This window comes from Plecotus auritus (genome assembly GCF_963455305.1).
Source record: "Plecotus auritus genome assembly, chromosome: 9".
Classification (NCBI taxonomy): domain Eukaryota; kingdom Metazoa; phylum Chordata; class Mammalia; order Chiroptera; family Vespertilionidae; genus Plecotus; species Plecotus auritus.
The window spans coordinates 46,653,750-46,668,645 of record NC_137783.1 but is presented as its reverse complement, the minus strand read 5'-3'; the positions used below and the strand labels follow the sequence as shown (position 1 = coordinate 46,668,645).

The window sequence follows — 14,896 nt, the reverse complement described above, 5'->3', positions numbered from 1 at the left end:
GGGAAATGAAAGCATGCAAATGTTCTCTCACTGTTCATATAAAATTTAATCTATTGTCAGTTTTTACTCAAAGGGTTTACTAGGGAGGGGGCAGACCAGCACAGTGAGTCAGAGCATGGACTCTGGATTCAGACCAGAAGAGTTTAAGCCCTCATTGCAAATCACCATTAACTTCAGTATTGAGTTGCTCTGAGGATTAACAGAATACACGTAAAATACCATAATTCCTGGTAGATAGTAAATATACAGTATAGGATGATAATTACTTTATTATAGTTGACACATTAAAAATGCTTTACGTTTTGAAAATACCAAATTTAAAACTCGTTCCTCTTGACAACAGTTCCTTAAATTTAGTTTATCACAACTTTCTTGTTTTTAATCTTTATTGTTGAAAGTATTCACATATGTTCCTCCTTTTCCCCCATTAACCCCTATATCACAGCTTTCTAGTGGTCTTAAGTTTAATGAGAACAACCTTGAGATATGTGTTTATTATTTTTAAAGAAATCAGAAAAAGCACAATATAAAGAGTATTTGTTCCCTTTGTTAATCTCTTTTTTTTTTTAAAATGTATTTTATTGATATTTCACAGAGAGGAAGGGAGAGGGATAGAGAGCTAGAAACATCGATGAGAGAGAAACATCGATCAGCTGCCTCCTGCACACCTCCCACCGAGGATGTGCCCGCAACCAAGGTACATGCCCTTGACTGGAATCGAACCCGGGACCTTTCAGTCCACAGGCCGACGCTCTATCCACTGAGACAAACCGGTTTCGGCAATCTCTTATAGTCTAATTTCTTAAAATGAAAATACTTGCATAATCAAAAAGTAAGAATGACACATGTCATTCTAGAATACTCAGAAAAGTGTAAAAAATCAATCATAATCCTACTACTCTATTGGCATATCTTTCTCTATATATGTATGTATTTAAAATACATACATATGTATAACTATGAGCATAATACATTTAAAACTTGGATCACAGTATGTACTAATATGCTTACTTTTATAATTTCCTTTCCATAAAATATATGAATAGTTTTCTATAGCATATTAGGTCTACACAATCATGTTAAACAGCTGTATAATATTTGATATAATTCTTAACTTGATTAAAATCATTACCCACTAGCCTCAGAACCTTTCTTGATCAGCAGTTATTACAAACTTTGTTGTAAAGGTGGTAAATCTGCATAAGGGCAGACATTCAGAACTCAAAGCTTTAAGTCCATTATCAAGGCTCCAAACTATTTCTTTTTAAGTCTTTTCTTAGCTTTGATTGGAACTTTTTTATGGTTCAGTCCCACAAACTAGTGGATTAGTTTGATTGACACAGCTCAGTTACATAAAAAAGCAAATTTAAAATGGAGGTAAATATGCTCTGAAAAAAATATCAGTGAAAAGTATGAGGTTTGAATTTGTACCTTTTCCAGGGGTGCCAGTTGCTCTTTGAGATCCTCTAATCTTTCAATAAGCTCCCTCTCCTTGCTTAGCTGGTGCTGCTCGATGCACAGTGTAGTGTATAGCTGCTGGACTAGTGTTTTTACGTCATTCAGCGTTGCTGCATTTTCATGGCTTAAGAGGTCTGAAAGGAAAAGGTTACTTTTTAAAAAAATGTATGCCTTAAGTGAAGAGTTGCTATTCTTGGGGTTATTAGACAATAAGAACAAGGCAGATTCATCCACAATAGGGATCTCACTTTCAGTGTGAAACTGAAGGAAAGTAATATTTCTTTTTTAAAAAAGGAGGTATCTACAAATCATAGAAAGTATATTCATATTTGGGCAACTTGAAAATTTTGAAACCAACATTCACCATTATATTTTTAGATGTTTAAATGCTACATATGAGGCTACAAATAATAACCTTCATTAGATAAAAATAAAAAAATGAAGACAGTATGTTAAAAACAAGAAGAGAGGTTTAGAATCAATCTTACTATCATGCTTATTAAAATGCTGATCTATAATTTATCTATGGCCTTACCATTTTAATTGATGATTTTTCCCCCTTTAGTACTATTTGAAGAAAAGCTAAATTATTTCAAATTTGCACATACAAAGGCAAAAATAAAAATATCAATATTCTAATAATCTTAGTTCCCATACATCTTCCCCTTAGCATACAATTTTTATTTATTTCTGTTGGGAAAAGTCACAGAACAGCTGTATGGACCTCAATATCATGCTCTAAAGGACATGAAGTTATAATGATTGAAAGGGTAAAAGATTAAATTCTTTGATTCATTATCCTCTTCTGTGAGTAGGATGTGTTTCCAGAAATCTAAAAATTATGTTGTGAGAACTTAATAAAAAATCCAGCTGATTTCAGCTGCCATTTATTAAAGCACTACAAATAAAGCTTTTGTTTTAGAATATTAGCCTTATTGTGACATTTTCTTAAGTTCAGCCTATTTCTAAATAAAAATAAACTACAGTCAGAATTAACTATATAGTTAAAAAAAGAATTTTTATTAAATTTATCGGGGTGACACTGGTTCATAGGATCATATAAGTTTCAAGTATTCATTTCTGTGATACATGATCTATATATAGCATTATGTGCCCACCACCCAAAGTCAAATAATATTCCGTCACCATATATTTGGCCCCTTTACCCTTTACTACCTCTCCACCCCCTTCTCTCTGGTAACTGTCATACTGATATCTGTGAAATATTCTTCAAAAACAACCTTTAGTACAGTTAACACAGAAAGTCAATCAATAAAAATTCAAATAAGGGTAGCAAATTGGATTAGAGAAGAGCTGATATAGTAAAATGGGATGAGCATAGAGTCTTGCACACTTTGAACTCTAGAAGTCATCTATGTCAAGAGGGTCTTCTTTGCACTAAAGTTGCAGCTCACATTTGCATACAGCTTTACACTTTCCAGTTACCAGAAGAGGAGACTGCACTCTAGAAAGCAGTAACATGTCTAGAATTTCACAGTGAGGTGGCAGCATCCCTTGGGATTTCTCTATCAGCCCTCTTTTGCTAATCCTTATCCTAACGATTGGATGTATCTAAATTTCCAGATTCTTTGGCAAGCTTTGATTTGTCCATCTGTGTCATTGCTTAAAAATTGGTGACTATTCTCCCATCTTCCAAGCTCTCTTTTCAGACTCCTACTTCTTCAGCTTCATACAATTAACTGTACAAGGTTTCATTCCTATACTAAGTCTTTTATTCCATAATATTCATGTGGCTGCTTCCCCAATTGAACCCTGATACAAACATTATGCATTATATGCTACTATTTATATAAAAAGGGAAAAAAGATTATGCATTTATATTTTCTTACAGGTGCACTGACTATCTCGGGTAGGAAACAAAAGGAACTAAGAACGGTGCTTGCAGGTATAGAGGAGGAAAGGGTGACACTGGAACAGGGATGAGAAAACTTTTCCCATACATCCTTGTGTTTGGGAGCTGAACTTGTGAACGTGTTATCTAGTCAAGACAAATTAAAAAAATTAATGTGCAACCACAATACTTTCTAATAGGAATGAAAAGACTATAAAATGATAATTCATAGAAAATCAATTTCATAGATGTCCAATTCTAGACCGGGCTGAAAACTGAGTTATCTTTCAGGCAGGCATCAGTAAAGGCCTACTAAACTCAAGGGACTAGGCTTTGTTTTGACAGGAAGAATATGGTTCCAAGTATTATCCTGGTGAAGGAAAACAACCATCTCAAAAAATTGACCCCCCAAAATCTGCCTACATAACTGGAGATGAAATTACAGAAAAAGGGAAGATAAATATAATAGTTTAACAACAACACTTTGGGGGGATTAGTGTATGCTTCACTAAAAATGCAACCAGATGCTTATTAATGTTTTTGCACATGCTATCAGTGCCAGGAAAAGTAAGGTACAGAAAGGCAGGGAGATGTGCTAATGTGATGGAGACTAAAAAGTCTTTTCAGCTACTAGAATGGTTTGAGAAGGCCTTCAGCTACCTGAGTCTCTTATAAGGCTTTTGTTATTGTTGGTATTTGGTTTGCCTGTAGAACCTTTTCTCTCAAATTATTTATATCATTCAGATAGAAGTAAGTTCTCCAATATCCTCTGGATGGATGAATGGAGAAAAGGGCTCAGTGATGCCAATTAAATGATTCTCCTCAGCACACAAACTTTCAACCACTAGTAATATAGGGGATATTTTCTTCTTCCCCAAGACTAAGAGGAAGATAGGTAATTACTACTTCAACATGGACTGGGATAATAGACTTTTTATGCTCCCTTTCCATATTCTTCCCTCCATTCTAGATTTGATTAGGTTATAAGATAATCTAATTGCTAAAATAGTTGCTCCTCTCATCTTGCAGTGGTCAGAGGGGAATCTAGCCATATACAGCTACAGTAAGCAAAAAAATGCAATGGAGGCCAAAACTAGCCTTACTGCTTTGACCTGCCCCTTGTTCCATTTCAGTTTTTTCCTGCCTCATCCCTCCAATTTTGGGGTTACGTATAAGATTTGTATATACTTAAGGATCTATAATACCCAAGGACTGCCAATCCCACATAAACATTAAATGTGGCTATATTAGATCCTATATGAATGAACCTCTATCCTCAATGACTGTTGGAAGAGTGTGAAGATCAGGTTTACTGGCACACAACATTCCTAGGGCATTGTTAGTTCTAAAGTGCTATCCATAGCAGGGAAAAGGGAAATAGGAGAGCCATGTGAAAGCTAAAGGGGTAACAAATGAGTAAAAACAAAAATGTGTCAAAACTTTAAAAACTGTCCTGGAAATGTTTTTCTTCATTAACTATTTTAATTTTTATTAGATGAAGCAGATTTGTTTCTCCTCATTATCCGACACCCAAAACCTAGTGCCTTTATTTTCTTTTCACTAAAAAGAGTTACAGTGTGGGGAAGAGAAATATGTGTCCTCATCTGGATGACTGGCATCCCTCTCGAGCACAGAAAGTCAACCTGCTCTTTCTCGATGCAACTGAAAAAGTGTGGTGACTCAGATGCCAGCAATATCTTCCTTGGTGAGAGGAAGATAATACATTAGCGACAAAATTAAAACCTATTTTACATTTTATCAAAAGAAAAAAAGATTTTCTTTACTATGTTTTAAAAGGCGGGGAAAACAAAATGATTATGGACTTAAAACAGTATTGTTTGAGCTTCTGTGAGAAAGGGTATCTAATGGCATAATCTTTCATTGGCTAATTAACAGAGCTGAGAGAGCTTGCATGTGTGAATTCCACAATTCTGAGATATAGATAAAGTAGAACTATTAGGCTGCCAAATTGATTACCAGAGAATCAAATATAATTTTTTTTCCTATTTAATTTCTAAAAACTAAACCAATTTTAAAAACTAAAACATTCATTTCTGTTTTAAAAACCTAGTATTAGACAAGATGGTTGAAATTATTCATTGACTAAAATACCCTGTTTTTTTTAAAATCCTCACCAGAGGATATTTTTTTCCATTTTCTTTTTCCTTAGAGAGAGTGGGAGGGAGCGGGGGGTGGGGGGGGTGAGGTGAGAGAGAGAGAGAGAGAGAGAGAGAGAGAGAGAGAGAGAGAGAGAGAAACATCGAGGTGAGGGACACATTGACTATTTGACTTCCGCACAAGCCTGCCCAGGGCTGGGGATCAAACGGAAACTGAGATACTTGCCCCAAGATTCCTTGGACCAGGAATTGAACCCACAACCCTTCCATCTGCAGGCCAACACTCTAACCACTGAGAAAAACCAGCCAGGGCAAAATAGCTGTAGTTTTTTTTTTAAATATTTGTTTAAAAATTGATTTCAGAGAGGAAGGGAAAGGGAGAAAGAGAAACATCAAGGATGAGAGAGAAGCATTGATCAGCTAGCTGCCTTCTGCACGCCCCCTACTGGGGATCGAAACCGCAAACTGAGCATGTGCCCTGACCAAAAATTGAACTATGACCTCCTGGTTCATAGGTTGACACTCAACTGCTGAGCCACATCGGCTGGGCATACCTCTAGTTTTTGACAATATATGGAAGCTCATATCTTAACTTTCCTAATTGTTAAACTTTATATAGGAATACATTAATCAGCTTAAAAAGTTTACTAATACAGTAGGTTCTCGGGTTACATCAGGGATCTGTTCCTACGGCGCAACGTAATGCGATTTCGCCATAAGTTGGACCCACCTACATAAGCACCTACGTCACTCACATGGAGCACATACACAGCAGTAATGAAGTGAAACAGTAAAAAAAATTTAAAAGATAACAATTCCTGACCTTTACTTGTGGTAAATAAATAATAAAAAACATAAAGCACATATGTACATACATCGAAATGACAGAACTTTTTTTTATAAATAAATGGGAGATGGCAATGTAACCACGAAATGATGTACGTCGAGTCCGACGTAACCCGAGGACTGTCTATACAATAGAAACTCTAAATAGAATGAACTCTTTAATTCACATACACACACAAAATAATAAAGTATAATGCCTCAAGGTCCATCGTGTCAGAAATGGCAGGATTTCCTTCCTTCTCATGGCTAAATGTATATTCCACATGATGTGTATACCACATCTTCTTTATCCATTCATCCATATATGGACACTTAGGTTGTTTCATTTCTTGGCAATTGTGAATAACGCTGCAGTGAACATGGGAGTGCAGATGTCTCTTTGAGATCCTGATTTCATTTCCCCCCAAAAGTGGGATTGCTGGATCATGTGGTAGTTCTATGTTGATCAAAGGGTACTAAGAAGGCTAACCCCTATTTTGCAAAACTACTGTTTGAAATTCTCTGCTATTTTTTAGACAGCCCTTTATTCTGAAAAAATAACTTTGTTTTCCAGCCTGCTTGAATAATAAGGAAGATAAACTTAGCTGTCTGACCTTGTAGGCCAGAGACTAGATACGCCCATAACTCTCATGCCATGCCAGATGTGTTTTTTTAATTGGATAGAACTGTGTTGTTTTCAAGGCCACAAGCTTCCAGCGAGATAACCCCTAAGCACACATAGGGCTGGCTCTTTAATAAAAAGAAAAATTCTGCTTGTTTGCTCTGCTTAGAATTTGAATTCATTTTTCTCTAAGCCCACTGGTGTACTGTATATTAAAGTGTGACTCCAAACTCTCTAAGCATTGCTTGATTTTTTTCCAGTTTTCTGCAACAATACCAAGCTTCCGATTATATGATGAATAAGTTCTGAGGATCTAATGTACAACATGGTGACTATAGTTAACAATACTGTAATGCAAGCATGTCAAACTCGCGGCCCATGGGCCACATGCAGCCCACAATGAATATTTTTGCGGCCCAGCCAATATAACGGTATGTAAGAAACATTTTAATAAAAATTCATAACTTAATTTTTATGATATCCTGTTATATGTAATTATTAATAATGAACTACAACGTTCACTAATGACTGATTACTATAATCGTGTTGCATTCATTTCCCTTACACACCTTACGCTCAGGCACACCATTTCTCTCCACTAATACTAGCAGCAAATATTTTAGCAGCTGATTGCCACGTCATTAGTCTTATACTGACTTGTTTGGTGTGCACAACAGGAAATATTTTGCTTTCGGAGAACAAGAAAAATAGGTTTATTTGTGTTATGCTTATTAATTTGTGCAGTTATTCAGTGTCTGGTAAGTTAATGTTCAGAAAAAATATTAATTTTTATTAAAATGTTCTATTATTTTATGTTAACGATTACTTATTTCAGCCCTTTGTATTCAGCATGTCTCTATAGAAATAAACCTACGTTTCTATGAAAATTGAAGCTTTTGTTTTTTTGCGGCCCACATAAACTTACACCTTGTTTATTTGGCCCATGTTAGTCTTTGAGTTTGACATGCTTGCTGTAATGTATACTTGAAAGTTACTAAGAGAATAAATCTTAAATATTCTGACCACAAAAAAAGAAATGGTAATTATGCTAGGTAATGGAGGCACTAATTCAGTGGTCGGCAAACTCATTAGTCAACAGAGCCAAATATCAACAGTACAATGATTGAAATTTCTTTTGAGAGCCAAATTTTTTAAACTTAAAATTCTTCTAACGCCACTTCTTCAAAATAGACTCGCCCAGGCCGTGGTATTTTATGGAAGAGCCACACTCAAGGGGCCAAAGAGCTGCATGTGGCTCATGAGCCGCGGTTTGCCAACCACTGCACTAACTAATCCCATTATGATCTTTTCACAGTATAGAAGTGTATCAATCCATTACATTGCACACCTTAAACTCACACAATGTTGTATGTCAATTATATGTTAATAAAGCTTGGGGGAAAAGGAACAAATTTAAATAGCACAACAAAAACTGAATAAAATAAACTTGTATTTCTGTTATTTTAAAGATAATTTTTAGTACAAGAATCTGGGAATAAAGAAGAAAAACATATAAGTATAGCTAATATATAGCTAACAATCCCTGGTCTACATGTTCACTTATTCCAAGTTACTAAAATCTGATTCAGAAATACCTTAATATTTTAAAGAATACTTTCCCATCCTTACTATACTTTTCTACATTTTTTTCTAAGCTAGTTGGCATCCTTCTCAAGTACAGAAAGTCAACCTGCTCTCTTTTATGATGCACCTGAAAAATGTGTGGTGACTTGGATGCCAACAGTATCTTCCTCAGACAAGGAGAGGAAGAGAATATTGTGGAAACAAAATTTTACATTTTATCAAAGAAAAAAGGTTTTCTCTATTCTGTTTTAAAAGGTGGGGGAAACAATGTCTATGGACTTAAAACAGTATTGTTTGAGCTTCTGTGAGAAAGGGTATCTAATGTCTCAACTAGCTTGAACACAGAAGAGATTCTGGCCTCTGAAAAACCAAAATGCTACCAAGTTAACTCATTTAATACACTCAAGTAGAATGACCACCTGAGTCAATCAGGGTTACACTATCACAGTAACATTTGTAAAGAAAAGGAATCAGAAGAACTCAGAGAAGAGATTAATCACTTCTGGTTGGTTGGGAGTTGAAGAAAGAAAGAATAGGATCATTAAAGGCTTTATAGAAGAGCTGACATTGACAATTTTGACATAAGGAAACGAGGTTAGGAAGAAAGGAGACAGGTACCAGTATCTTAGGCAGAGAAAAGATGAGTAAACACTCAGATGGCAAAGAACAGGGCATAGTTTAGGAACAAAGGGACACAGGGTGGAGGAAAAGCAGGCAATATGTAAGAGAGAAAGAGAAAAATTTTAAAGGTAGATGTGGACCAGACTTTGGAGGCATTCAATACTTAGATTTTTTACTCAGATCTTTTTCTATATTAGACACAATTCTCAAAAGCAGAATTGAAAAGTGGAGATGTCCTAGTAGGCTGGTAGAGGGATGGTAGTAATGGAAGGAGCATTAAGAATACCAGTCAGTAACAATAAATATCAAGGATAAAGAGAGAAAAGTAATAAAAAAAAGATAACTCAATATGCTACTTTAGAGGGCTATTGAGCACCAATACTGTGCAGAGCCACATTGGAGCCTGGCATAAAAGAAAAATCAGCAACATTGACTATGTTGTTATTTAAATTTATGATATTTTGTTTATCATGTTTTTAATTAACAGTTTTCTTGTAAATTTATTTATTTTGACTACTAAGTTTTTAGGCTCCCTTTTAAAATTTACTCCTGAGGCAAGTACCTCACTGTTTTGCATAAAAGCATATATATGTCAGAAGTTCCTAAGGTCTATTATCCTATATAATAAAAGCCTAATATGCAAATTGACCATCACTCCAACACACAAGATGGCTGACCCCATGTGGTCAAAGATGGCCGCCCCAATGTGGACACAAGATGGCCACCACAAGATGGCCAGCAGGGGAGGGCAGGTGGGGGTGACCAGGCCAGCAGGGGAGGGCAGTTAGGGGTGACCAGGCTGGCAAGGGAGGGTGGTTAGGGGTGACTGGGCCAGCAGGGGAGGGCAGTTGAGGATGACCAGGCCTGCAGGGGAGTACAGTTAGGGGTGACCAGGCCAGCAGGGGAGGGCAGTTAGGGGCAATCGGGCCAGCAGGGGAGCAGTTAGGTGTCGATCAGGCTGGCAGGGGAGTGGTTAGGGGGTGATCAGGTTGGCAGGCAGAAGCGGTTAGGGGCAATCAGGCAGGCAGGCAGGCGAGCCGTTGGGAGCCAGCAGTCCTAGATTGTGAGAGGGATCCCAGATTGGAGAGGGTGCAGGCTGGGTTGAGGGACACCCCCCCACCCCCACCCCGTGCACGAATTTCGTGCACCGGGCCTCTAGTTGCATAATAATTGACTTTCAGACTGCTGACTTTGAACTTTAAAAAAAGGATTAATTCTCATTACAAATGTTTAAAAGCACAGGGAAGTCCATAATTTATTTTAAAAAGAACCCCCCCCCAACATAATGTCATTAAAATAATATGACTTTTAGCCTGTATGGAGGGAAGGAGCTTAAGTTATGTAGAACATTCACTTATGTGAACCAGTGGCAATATCAGATAATAAGCTTTCTTGTGTTTTAAGCTTTCTCGTGTTTAGGTAGAATTTAAGTTTTAGTCAATGTACTGGCCGAATGCCAGGTACTCAAGGAGTTCTTCAACTGAAACAGAGTCTGCATGTAAACCTTTCCGTGTTCTTGGAATACTTCCTGTTTCTCAAGGTTATCCAGGGAAAAGTTAAGTTCTTTCCAAAAGTTAAGTTCTCTCATTCCTCTGACCTTATCAAGGTTACTTTTTACCTCTCTTTGGTGGTCGGACATGATATGTTAAGTCGTTAATGACCAGCTTAAAGTCATCAAGGAGGAGGAGGTCTATCCCTGTTGAGGCAGCAACTCGAACACCATCTGTGAAAAAAGTTTAATGTGAAAAGGTAAACTTGTCCTATGTCCATAATTATTTAAGAATGGTCATGAAAAAGTAATCCTCAAAATAGATTTTAAGAATGATGTCTCTCTTAATTTCAGTTAACTTTTTGCCCCATCCCCAAGTCTATGCTAAACAAAGCTTATGCTATTATCTGAGTTCTGTTTTCATGGCCTCAAGCCTGTGAATATTTAACATAGTTTTCTGGGAGAACTTCATGAACAAGTGGAATGATTATATAGATCTACAGGTGTCAGTTGGAAATCTAGGGTCTCTGGGAGAGCTGCACGGGCGTCTTATATTTGTCTGTGATGGAAGGTGGGTGAGTTAAAAAACAACATTTTCTGTTATGTAGTACTTTTCAGTGTGGTCACTGATTAGATGCCAATAATTTGTTAGGGATGAATGCTAGGGCTAGCAAGTACACCAAGCTGGTCTACTAGTTATACTACTTCATGAATTGAGTATTAAGTCTATCTAAAATATGTATAGCATAGAAATGTGGCAAGTTGTTAATAACTGGTGAATTCAAGTGAAGGGTAAGTGGGTACTTATTGTACTAATGTGGATTTAAAATGTTTCAAAGTAAAAATGAGGAAAATATGTAAAGCACTTAAAAATAAATAAGTAAAATGCGTGTCATGTCAAATGGGAATTTTTGGTGCCTTATTTTATATTCTTTTCAAGTATACATGTTTTTATTTTGGTAAATCTTTATGTGAAAGACATAAGAAAATCTAAAAAGAAGTCTTAATATTTCATATCTCCAGAGATGAGGAGTCAACCACTGGAAAAATTTATTCTATGCCTAAGGCAATGATGAAAGGTCTTAATAATATACAGTGCCCACAGCATTATATGTGAGGTGCGTTTGAATGAGACTCCCTGTGTATATATATTTGTTAAAACTGAACAGTTATATTCTGAGAACCACTTTCTCTCCTGCTGACATTTGCTAAGCAAAGAAAGTTAAGAGTAAGAGATTCTTTTGCAGAAACCTGTGTGTGTGTGTGTGTGTGTGTGTGTGTGTGTGTGTGTGGTTTTGGGGAAATGGATGGGTGGGAATTAATAATGAAAGTGACTGTACCTGGTGAGTAGATTGCAACTCTGTCAATTCCCCGATCCTCTTCTTGTAGTTGTCGTAAAAACACACCAACAGAGTCTGAGATAGGTTTGAGTGTGAACTGGCAGCGTTCACGCCGGGATGGTAGCCTCACAGATATCACAGGTAACCCATTTTGATACACCACTGTCACATCTGAATGAAAAAGACCCCCAATTATATGAAAGTTAGATTCATTATAAGTTACAGCTATATTCTTACCATTCTTACTAGTACATGGGATCTGTTATTATCAGTGTGGTTTAAAATGTTTTCAAAGGTTTAAGAATATGTCCTTTAGCTTTAGTTGACAGTTATTCTGGGAATTAGAATCACACAACTCACTTTTCAGAAAAATGGAAACATGCAAAGGATTATCTTCTAAATGGATCAAGGAAAAGCTTTCTTAGGAATTTGAGGTAAAGTTCTTGGTATTGCTGAAGAACGTTACCTGGTTCCATTTATTAAAATTTTATTAAGTAGTCAGAGATTCCTAGCTGACTCCATAACCTATAGGAGGTGGCTCTTGGGAGCCAGAACTTTCAAGAAGCCCTGGGGAATTAATGATATCTTAAAGTACACCAATAAGGTAGATTCTTGCTCAAGGATACAACTCATATTTATAGTACAATATTATATCCAAGGCACTTGATAACTAAGCATTCTCTTACACAACATGGACATACTATGAAATAATAAAAAAAACAGTTCCTTTTATATTCTCCTGAACATCTTCCTGAGCTTAGCGAGAAGCCAAAGATGAACTATTTGGCATTTTCTAACAAAAAGTTAATAAAGAAGATATTATTATAAGCTATACAACTGAAAGGATTTTCTACAACAGTATGGCACAGAATTCCTTATTTCCTTATCTTTTTCCTCACTACCCTTTTTTAAAAAAAAATATATTTTATTGATTTTTTACAGAGAGGAAGGCAGAGGGATAGAGAGTTAGAAACATTGATGAGAGCGAAACATCAATCAGCTGCCTCCTGCACACCCCCTACTGGGGATATGCCCACAACAGATACATGCCCTTGACCAGAATCGAACCTGGGACCCTTGAGTCCACAGGCCAACGCTCTATCCACTGAGCCAAACCAGTTAGGGCTTTCCTCTCTACTCTTGATTTGCAGAGCCTGTCATTAAAACAAATGTCAGAATAACTCAAAGTAATTTTCAAATGAATTTTTAAAATAAATTAATTTTGAACCAGTTTTCATTACATAAGCAACCAAATATTTAAAGATAAATTAGCACCAAGGAAGGAAAACAGGTTTCAGAGTCAAATCTGGGCTGGAATTCTGGCTAACTTTGGCCATCTTATATAACTTCTCTGAGCCTCACTTTTTCATATATAAGCTGGGTTTAATCCCTAACTGATAGAGTTGTTATGAGGAATCCTATATAATAAAAGGCTAATATGCAAATCGACTGAACGGTGGAATGACTGGTTGCTATGATGCACACTGACCACCAGGGGGCAGATGCTCGATGCAGGAGCTGCCCCCTGGTTGTCAGTGTGCTCCCACAGGGGGAGCGGCGCTCAGCCAGAAGCCGGGCTCATGGCTGGTGAGCGCAGCGGCGGTGGCGGGAGCCTCTCTTGCCTCTGTGGCAGTGCTAAGGATGTCCGACTGCTGGCTTAGGCCCTCTCCCAATGTGGGGAGAGGGCCTAAGCCAGCAGTCAGACACCCCCCAAGGGCTCCTGGACTGCCAGAGGGCACAGGTCGGACTGAGCCACTTCCCCCCGCCCCCGAGTGCACAAATTATGTGCACGGGGCCTCTAGTAAATAAAATAAACCATTTAAAACACATAGCACACTGATTCATACATAGTGATATCATTGCCTCATTTGTTTTTTTTTAAGAATCAAAAGATACATTCTATAATGTTTCTAAGGATTCATATCCCTCTAAATTGATGCGTTGAGAGGAAATGTATGTAGATTCAAGTTCTGGAGACCCCAAATGCATCAAAGTTTCCATAGTCATTTACACCTTATTATCTTACCTATCTAGTAATTTATAAGGTCTACAATGTATAAAAAAAGCCTCACTCTAAATTCTTTCATGACTTAAATTTTAAAGCAACCTTTATTAAGACATAGCTTATAAATAAAAAAACAAAACACTTATTTTAAATGGAAGTTTGATGAGTTTTGACACAATAATAAAAATTCCCTTGAGCCCCATCCCAGTTAATCTCTGGGCAACCAGTTTTGATTTTTGTCACCATATTTTTCTAGTTTCATAACATTAGAATCATATATTATATACACATTTTTAAAACCTGGCTTCTTTCTCTCAGCATGATTTTGATATTCATGTTGCTGTATGCATTAGTAGTTCATTCATTTTTATTGCTGATAATATTTCACTGTATGGACACACTATAATTTATTTATCCATTCACCTATTGATTGTGGTATACCTTTTCTCATCCTTTTACTTTTAACCTAACCATGTCTTCATACTTAAAGTGGGTTTCCGCCCTGGCCAGTGTGGCTCATCCCGTGCACTGAAAGGTTGCAGGTTAGATTCCTGGTCAGGGCACATGCCCAGGTTGTGGGCTTGATCCCCAGTAGGGAGCGTGCAGGGGGTGTGAAAGAGAAACTCCCTTTCACTTCCTCTCTCTAAAAAATATCAATAAAATTATTTTAAAAAATAAAGTGGGTTTCCCTTACACAGTATATACTTAGGTCTTGCTATTTTATCCAATCTGACCATCTCTGCCTTTCAACTAAAGTGTGTATGTTATTTGCATTTAATAAATTATAAATATAGTTGGATATAAGTCCACCCACCATCTTGCTCCTTAATTTCTTGACCTAAGTGTTCTTTCTTCTACTTTTCCTATATTCTTGCCATCCATCTTTTAGATTTAACTGAGGGTTTTTGTTTTTTTAATTGATCTAAGAGAGGAAAGAAGGAAGGGAGGGAGAGAGAGAGAGAAAGAAAGAGAGAGAGAAATAT

The 14,896-nt window shown here is 36.9% G+C and overlaps 1 protein-coding gene across 1 annotated transcript in view; it reads right to left on the bottom strand.

Moving 5' to 3' along the window:
- MCU (mitochondrial calcium uniporter) overlaps positions 1-14,896 on the bottom strand; it is a 214,568-nt gene that overhangs the window by 14,950 nt on the left and 184,722 nt on the right. Inside the window, exons 3-5 of the mRNA XM_080642104.1 lie at positions 11,909-12,079; positions 10,698-10,802; positions 1,432-1,592 (exon numbers count right to left, since the gene is read on the bottom strand). Coding sequence (XP_080498230.1) covers positions 1,432-1,592; positions 10,698-10,802; positions 11,909-12,079 — 437 coding nt within the window. The remainder of the gene's footprint in view (positions 1-1,431; positions 1,593-10,697; positions 10,803-11,908; positions 12,080-14,896) is intronic.